General features: G+C 36.5%; 1 protein-coding gene across 1 annotated transcript; it reads right to left on the bottom strand.

Moving 5' to 3' along the window:
- Positions 1 to 7,333: 7,333 nt before the first annotated feature.
- LOC145123244 (Plastid-lipid associated protein PAP / fibrillin family protein) lies at positions 7,334 to 8,739 on the bottom strand. Its single transcript, XM_079058458.1, has 3 exons — positions 8,174 to 8,739; positions 7,901 to 7,966; positions 7,334 to 7,722 (listed from the first exon to the last, which is right to left on the bottom strand). The coding sequence occupies exons 1-3, from the start codon at positions 8,653 to 8,655 to the stop codon at positions 7,623 to 7,625; spliced, it is 648 nt and encodes a 215-aa protein (XP_078914584.1). The 5' UTR covers positions 8,656 to 8,739; the 3' UTR covers positions 7,334 to 7,622.
- Between the last annotated feature and the right edge of the window lie 599 nt (positions 8,740 to 9,338).

The following is a 9,338-nucleotide window of genomic DNA, read 5'->3' as shown; positions in this document are numbered from 1 at the left end:
CAAGAAATTGAGATTAAGCAAGTTCAGTCCATAAAATTTTGAATTTGTCATAAACCTTGTCTTTAAGATAGTGGTTGGAAGTGACGAATTCACATGGATAGGAACACATACACCATAAAATCTAATAGGTATGAGGTTTCTCTCTACTTCAAGAAAATGATTGTGAGGAAACACTTTCACAAGTAGATTTTAAAGGATTGGAGTAAGCAGATGTGGTAATTGCATTCTCAAATTCAAGTATGATTACGACATCCTTTTTCATAGTTTGAATTGTGAGAAATGGCAAATAGTTTGAACATTTGGGACTTATCGCTATAAGTTCTGAAAAGGTTTAGACACACACATAAGCTATCAATAAAAGGGTGTATGAGCTTGAGAAGTCTAGGAAAAGACTTATCAAAGCACCACGTATCAGAAATCTGAACTTTGGTAAGAAAAGTCAATAGGTATTGATTTCTAGAAGTCCAGTTGATTTCTGAGTATATATGTCAAAGCTAGTGGGAGCATAATCGTTATGCGGGTAAGAACTTAATTGTTATGCTGGTGGGAGCGTGATTATTATGTTAAGTGTTGCAAGTTAGCAATGTTATTTATAGGAAACAAACTTCTAAATTTGCAAAGTCGCAGAATTTGGAAATTGTTTCGCTATAGTAAGTCTTAAGGGAGAGGGCATCAATACTTCATTTCGAATCTAAAAGTTTGGATTGAAATTTTAATAGAACTTAGTCATGAACGTATATGAATGTCATGTTGAAATGTTTCAACATAGGAAATTCTATATATGGAAATATTATAGCAAAAGACTGATCAAGTATCATGTCTTTATGTAAGACATTATGTATCGAATCCCATATGCTTCGGATATAGGATTGATCACATATGTTATAATATTCACTCGCTCTGAGTTTCCAAATGCCTATGTCATTAAGAAGGAAAAAGGACCAGAACCGGATATGACTAAAATTATTACACAACTGTCAAGGACAATCTAAGGTTTACCAAAGATTGGTTGCTTGGGACAGTTGGAAGTATAAGTAATGGATGGACCATACTGATATAATTTTGAATAGATAGGATTTTATTTAGAATGGATAGTCATATGGCAATTATGGAAATATTTCCATAATGAGAGTTGGATATTAAGAATCTATGTGTAAGTTAGAAACTTTTATGCAAGAAGGATGTTCAAGGAATGTACCTTGAATGTGAGACTTCATCTCCATGGAATTGTTCCGTAATAAATCTCCAGTGGAATGTTTTGTAATATCATTGGCAAAGTCTCTGTGACTTTGGTACCTTGACATTACAAAAGGGAACATTACATGTAAGTTTAGACTCTAACAGATTCTAGTAGTGGCAAGAATTTTGTATTCTTACACTTATAATAAGGATTAGGGAATTATGTAATGAGCATCTTTGGAAATGGGTTCAATTGATCTACTTCACAAAGGAAGGACCATAGATAAACATAGTGTGCATGCTTGGAGCATGGGATGACTATTGTTTTAATTCAAGTATTTAGTTGATTGATGGAAACATTATACAATGAGTAAGGTCTAATTAATATGGTGATTAAATAATAAGTGTTTTATTTATATTCAAAACATTGAGACCATATTGGGTTAGGTTATTCTTGTGTTTCATTTCGTATGTTTTACTTCCCGAATAACTAGGTTATTCAAACATCCATAGTCGGTCATACTTTGGAAGTAAGTAGTGAATTAAGACAGTCATGAATCCGTCTGTAGATTGTCTAAGTGCTTAGATATAGCACAAGTTTGTTGCAGTGTTCATGAGTACTCCTGAAATAGGATTTCAGTATTGGATTAAACCCACGCTCATTTGAATCACTTCATGGATTTTATCACGAGTGATTGTGAGACGATAATATCTTATATTCTTGAAACGAAGACATATGAGTTGTTGTTTACAATTCGGTTCCGCATTGATAATACGTAAACGCATCAGTAACTTGATGTTATAAAACGTATTGTTGTGTGTGATTTGATGAGTAATAGTACAAGCATATGAGTCAAAGTTTATCCGTTCCTTTTTTCCTTAAAGGGATAAAAGCGATATATGTGGGCCCCTCGATGATTTAGTGATGACACCCTAAGCGCTTAGCCAAGCCTGGACTAAGTTGATATGTTCAATTGTAGTCTGTAGTTAGTCGTCATAAATCGGAAATCGGGAAACAACACATGGACAAAGAGAATGATTATAATTCATGTCTCATGTCCATACGATATCTTGTAGAACGGAGGAATATTTGATCCCTTATCTAAGGACATGTCACTGACTGGGTCAGAGTTCGACAGCGCCTTTTGGTAGCTAAAATTTGCTAGTCAATTTGGTAATTATACTTGCAACTATAGTTATTAGACTTATCCAAATGGGAGACTGTTGGATTAGGTGTCTAAGCCCATAACTATAATTGGTATAAACTTGAATTGATAGCAGCAATGTCCTTTTGGGTTGCCTTCAACCCTGGCAATGGAATAGGATGATTGTTAGAGAAAGAAGAATGATTTATTAATTTATTACTTGGTTGATAAATTAATTTAAAATCAAAATAAATGATTTAATTAATGTATTATGTGAATAATATATTAATTAGTAATCATATAGTTTAATTAATATTTAATCAGAAATTAACTTGGAGTTAATTTTGGGATTAAAGGAATTAATTTAAACTGCAGGGACTAAAGGTGACAATGTTCAGTAGTTGAGCATTGAGCATTCTAGAACCTCCCTTAAAGGAGGGGGGATGAAATCTAGATGCTCCTAGGGTTTCCTTGGGCTCTAAGGGTGCCTTGGAAGCCTTAGGGAGGAAGTTAAAGGATTAGGGTTATCTAAGATACACCTGCCTTATCCTAAACCTTCCTTATCACCTATATAAACCCTTATAGGGTTGGATTTCATCCCATGTATTCCAAAATAAGGCTTAGAGCTGAATTTTCCACTTCCCTTCTCTCTCTCCATAGTAATTCTTGGTTGCTATGTTTGTTTGTGAACCATTAGAGGCGCGACACTTGTGGCGCTTGCTACCAAAGGTTTTTCAAGCAAGGTTTTTAGATTGTTATTACAATATAACAATCAAGGTATGTATTTTGGTCCCTATTGTGTGAATTTGATTATAATACATAGAACCTAGGGTTTCTTCTTTTGTGTTCAAGTTCATGTTCAATTATAGAAAACCTATATCCAATTCAATTACGGTTGCATGCACACATAGGATTGTATGTTTTGCTCAAAACCCATCAATTATGGATAAAGTTGGAAACTTTATCCATCTAGACATCTTGTTGATTCAGATCTGAAAGTGGGAGACTTGGACTTAATGTATTAAGTTGACAAAGATGTATTTTTGGGTCCCTTTAAGACTTAAAGTCTAGATCTTGGTGGTTTGGACCGTCTTAATGGATAAAGTTGGAAACTTTATCCATTATGAAGTGATTAGGAATCAGATCTGATGTTTTAGCTTTGGTCCTTATGAATTAAGCTCTTTTTGAAGAAAAGGCTTTCAGACTGAGGACCACGACATGGCCAAGGAAGGACACTGCGCGGCGGGGAGACTTATTGTGTTTGTTTTGTTTGGACGTGCCCACGGCGTGGTGGTTTGATCGGGACTGGATTAAGTGTATGTGGTGTGGCCATGGGTTGGCCACGATGTAGGTGTCAACTGGATTGACTTTGACTGTTGACTTTTTGACCAGTTGACTTTTGGTCAACCTTGGGTAGCATGGAGTATTTGACTAAGGTCTGGTATTGGTTTGGCTTCAGGAAGCTTGGGTTGGCTGATCTGTTATTGAGGCAGCTGTGAGCTTCTATTGAGTAGTTTAGGTGAGTCTTCTCACAGTACTTGCAGGTCGAAGGCACCCATGTCGGCCTATTGAATTATGTTATAGTATGCTAGCTGTCTTTGTGACTCTTGCATGTATTATATGTGTTTGTATGTATACCGGGCGGGGCCCATTGTTCCGGGAGGGGCTTGACGGTGGGTGGCGCCCATTGTATGTATGGTATGTGGTATTTTGGGGAACTCACTAAGTTTTGTGCTTACGGTTTTATGTTTATGGTTTCCAAGTACTTTCGGTACGAAAGGGAAGGGTTCAGCGTGACTGCACCGCATCCACCATAGTTTTCCGCATTGGCAATTTTCAATATTTACTCTGATGTTTAAATAGTATATTCACTTTATTCGGTTTTGGAACAACTCATTTGCATGGTTTATTGTTTTAAAAATGAAAATTTTACTATGAATTTTTGGGACATTACAGGCAGCTTCGAAAATATGTCGATTTGTTCCTTTTGGCGATACAGTTTTTATTGAGGGGTGTGTAGACATGATGTATAATATTTAAGTCCATGATGACAAAGCTAATCTTTGAACTAATGGTTGACATATTCTCCGCCATTATCAGATATAAGAATTTGAAGTTTAGCCAAGAACTGAGTCTAGACCATAGTGTGAAAGGATCACTTTAAACACTTCATCTTTATGTTTGAGTAAGTACAGCCAAGTCATGCGAGTACAATCATCAACACAAATCACACACCAACGAATACTATAAATAGTAGTCACACGAGAAGTGGCCCATACATCTGAGTGCATGTGTGACAATTGAAATTAGAGTTTTGCAAATTTAAAAACATATAAGGAAACAAATTTTTCATGCAACCAAAGGAAGGGTGTTCCAACTGATGATGCAAGAGCTAAATCTTTTGCTCTTTAACATTAACCCGGTGGTGTATGTGATATGCTTATCCCTTGCTAAAATCATCCATGTAGTATAGTATGCCCCTCCTAGTATCACGCACAATGATATCCTTGGTGAGAATGTCCTGGAGAAGGAAGAAAGTATGGTAGATAATAGCGACAAAATTTAGATCTGTTGAAACTTGACTAATAGATAACAATTTATGAGAAAGTGACGGAACAAGAAAGGTATTTGTAGAGAGAAAGTGGGTGAAAAAATCACAGTCTCAACTCCTGTGACAAGCGGATACGATTTCATTAATGTTTGCAATACTACTACGCTTTGGTGGTATTGTTTTAGAAAAGTCAGTTGCATTATATATCATATGATCGGTGACCACTGAGTCAAGTATCCAAGCATTATTATCATCTTCTTGAAGGGAATTAGAATATCATTATGATGGTTACATGAATCTGAAAAGCATGTTGTTCCTTGTGATGGCTTGACCGGTGGAGTAAATGAAAGATAAGGTTCTATTGTAACCACTGCAACCTTACCATCAATTCTTGGGTTGTCACGTCGTGCTCATTCCATCATTCAGGATAGCCATGTAGTTTGAAGCAACTTTCACAAGTGTGTTTTGGATTACCACAATGAGAACATTTAGATCCATCAAATGTGGTTCGTGACTTTGTGTAGATGGATTTTACATTAGCCAGGAGAAAGAGCCGGAAGATGAAGACGATTACGCTGATCTAATGCCTTTGGAGGATAACACAACTCATAAAGTATCATTCCCTTTGTCGGAGGTCATAACAGTTTGTCGAATAGCTTCTCAACAAACTTATGCATATGCTTGTTCAGCCGAGAGAAACGGACGTGTCTGTAAAACATCCCCTCGAATTTTATCGAGACGGTCATCCACACCATCGAATATATATATATATATATATATATATATATATATATATATATATATATATATAGAGAGAGAGAGAGAGAGAGAGAGAGAGAGAGACCCTATCTTCTTGAAACAGATTGTTGTAGTGTTTAATATCAATGGCACATTCCATCAAATTTGGACGATGAAAGTCGATTTCACGCCACAAACCTTGAAGGTCGTTCAATTATTTTTCTAAGGAACCGTCGACTTGTCGAAGGCACATCACACGTCGTCGAAGGTTGTATGCTTGGGAGATGTCACTTTCGTCAAAGTAAGTAATGGTAATGGAATCGCACACCGTCTTGGTTGTTGGAAAACGAATAAAATTGCTGATGAGTGACATATCTGTGGAGTTAATTAACCACCCTTTAACAATGGCATTATATGTTCTCTATCTGCGAATGTTTGAATATGATGGAGGGAGGTCGCAATTGATATGACCCAACTTGTATTTGGCAGAGATGTACATCTCGACAACTGGAGACCACAATACATAGTTGGTATCATTCAACTTTATGCCAATCCGGGCAGTAAAAGTATCTATAGTTGGGGTATGAACATGTTTGTTCAGAACCTCGGTCATCCAGTAGCGCTATCTCGTTGATGGTAGAGTCGTAATGAGATCCACTATGGCCATCTTCTGAGTTATCGGTCTCCACCATAGTGTTGAAAAGAAAGGGTCAAGAAAATAGAGAAATTAGGGATCATGGCTCTGATACCATGTCAATTTTGGAGAAACCCTATATTCTATTACTTCTCACAAAATAGAGTATACACATATATGCACATAGACATATTCTATCTTTGGCTATACAGGAAAAATTAACCCTTTGATTACGGGATTTACATCTTTAATGCAAAGATTTATTCCTAAGATTTATACAATTGATAGCTCACACCAACACAAGATGCGTAGCGATCATCGATTTGATCGTTACGCATCCTAGGTTGAACTTTTCCAGAAAAAGGAATGTTGGCTCCTAACAAGAATAACAAGCCAACAATAACTACTTTCACTATTCATTCGCCATAACCAACATAAAATACTCGGTGCAGTGTCGATAACCCTTTATCAAATTGATGATCGTTTCGCATCATGGATTGAACTTTTCCAGATCATTACATGCGCCTACAATGTTCTTAACCACATCGATGAAGCCACGTCTCAATCAATGAAGCCACGTAGGAGAGAATTAATGCAATCATCAAGCAATGGGTTTTCAGTCTCTAGATTTACTCCAAACCATTGTAAAGTTGGGAGCAGTTGCCATTTAATTGTGGAAACAAATGCAATAAATCTTCCAAGATAACAAAGATATAAGGGTTTCTTTAGAGAAAAAAAAAATTTTGAGGTTTAATCTAAAAAAAATGTAATAGCCAAATCAAAAATAAAAATGAAAATTGTAAGGGCTAAATAAAAAAAATGAGACATGTAGGGGCCAAATTGGAATAAATGAAAAAACTAAAGTTGAGTTTTAACCCAAAAAAACTCAATATATAGAGTTTTTAATACAACTAACCCTACAAAATCCCAATATTATGATACCATACATAAATCTATATGGACATATTTTCATATCTATTATCTAGATTACACTGATTAGAAGATCTCAAAAGTTGACATTACAAAAGATAAAAAAGATTTTGGAATCACCACATATATATATACTAAAAATCTATAAGAACCCAATTTCAGAAAAGATCTATAGAATGAACATCAACAGTTGTGTAACAACCAAACCAATTCTCTATCAATGAAGTTTCAAACATTTTATGTTCATTGATGGAACGATCAAAGGAAAAGCCCAAAATAGTCCACCCGAATGCAAGAGAAAAAAGAAGAAAGAAAAACATTTAAAAACACAATAAGGTTGAGGATTAGGGCATTTACATCTTTTTTCACATATGAGGGTCCACGTCCATGTTAAATATAAGGCCGTTCTGTCATGTATCCCGTGAAACTTGGTTAGGAATACCTCTCATTCTTTCCATTGGTATGGAGCACGATCAACAACCAAGTAGTCTCCGCGTATATCTTTAGCAACTCGAATATCATCATCCAAGTAGACCGAATCAAACCTAATCCCATGATAGAAGAATCATACAGATCTTATTAACTTACCAAAAGGAACAGGTATGCTTTGACTCGAGAAGTCAAACATGCTAGGATATTAATTAAAATTGAAATGTATAACAGACGGGTGTAAGTGTGTAACAAGATGTAAGATAACATGAATCAAGAAAGCATAACACTCACCATCCTTGACCAAATGGTGGCAGTGGAAACTCCCACTCTTTCCCACGTAAAACCGCGCTTGTAAACCTACAACAATGACCCCAAATCAAAATGAACACAATTTGAATGTCAAACATTTTTCCATTTGTAGTATTCTGATGGTTATGAACATATATTCAATGATGAAAGTTATCTCAAAAGTTATAAGGAACACTACTATTGGAACTAAAAATGATGCTAAGTTAAGGTAGAATTCATCCGCTGATATACCAGTGGAAAATGAATCAAGTATACCTAAAATTGACACGCTGAGATGAAGCAATTTCCATATCGGATCGAACAAAGAAGACACCATCGGGAGGGAAAGTAATGACATTGTTGAGCTTGCGTTTCTCCACATCGATCACTTGCAAAACGTCTCCGGCTTTCGTCCCGAAAAAGCCCGCGTTCTTGATAATAAACAGCTGTTCTTTCTCGGTGGTCCAAAGCAAGCGCCAGGTACCAGAGAGTGAGTTGTTGGTGGTGATCTGGTCAGGGTTGATTAAGGCGATAGAGTCGATGGCGTCAGTGATCTGCGCCAGCTTTTGGGGATCGGATTGGGTGGCGATGCCTCTGTTTTGGTCGGATATTAGATGAAGGAGGTGGGATTTGGCGGAGGTGAGAGATTGTGATGTGAGTGAGGAGCGGGTGGTTAGGGTTCGGTAGGTTTTGGGGGGACTGAAAGGGGTGAAGATGTTGGAAATGGCGGGAAGGGATGATGTTGTGGCCATGCCCATTAGACCGGAGGGAAGGAGATGATAATTGTATGGTGGTTGGGAATTGGGACCGATTGTTTTGAGGGAGGAATTTGTAAATTAATTGTGAGGAAAAATTATATTTCAAGCTTTTGATTTTCTTTAATTGAATCGATATATAAATTATCTATTTATATTTTTGTTACAAATACTTTTTGTTAAAGCGTTTTTTCTTTTATTTTTTCTTTCATCATGTATTTGAGTTAGTGTAATAAGACTTTTTACATATATATGAATCGTTTGATGAATGTAGACCATTCACGAAAATTTGTACCAATGAAGACTATTATTAAAGAGTACGTGTGTTTCATAAGGTTAGGCGGTATGGGGAAGAAACTCACGCGTGATGGCCTATGTGGCATGGCTACCCACGTGTGAACACCGCTCCACTAGTGTGTGGGTGGCTTGTGACGTGATATCGGGGACGCGCGAAGACAACCAATCAGAAGGAGGGGAAACCGTAACATATTGGGCAAATTAAATTATAGCCCATCGAGTTTTTGGTTTTTGTTTTAAATGGTCCATAAAGTATTTTTTTTTGGTTTTATGGGGGCATAAAGTGGGTTATGACATGCTATTTTAATCACTCTAACCTTTAACAACAGGTTACCCTCTTCCTAACCAAAAAAAAAAGTGTTCATCAAAGGGTTTGAAGCTCGGTATTA

This window comes from Lactuca virosa, chromosome 7, assembly GCF_052849685.1.
Source record: "Lactuca virosa cultivar CGN04683 chromosome 7, Lactuca_virosa_CGN04683_v6, whole genome shotgun sequence".
Lineage (NCBI taxonomy): Eukaryota > Viridiplantae > Streptophyta > Magnoliopsida > Asterales > Asteraceae > Lactuca > Lactuca virosa.
The sequence above is the reverse complement of the archived record's forward strand: the minus strand, read 5'-3'. Positions and strand labels throughout refer to the sequence as shown.

What these genes read in the sequence shown, in the direction of transcription:
- LOC145123244 (XM_079058458.1), bottom strand. Translation starts at nt 8,655, where the DNA reads ATGGGCATGGCCACAACATCATCCCTTCCCGCCATTTCCAACATCTTC. An exon ending in TCTCAGCGTGTCAATTTTAG is followed by an intron (nt 7,967 to 8,173) that starts GTATACTTGATT and finishes TCATTGTTGTAG; the next exon opens with GTTTACAAGCGCGGTTTTAC. An exon ending in CCACCATTTGGTCAAGGATG is followed by an intron (nt 7,723 to 7,900) that starts GTGAGTGTTATG and finishes TCATGGGATTAG; the next exon opens with GTTTGATTCGGTCTACTTGG.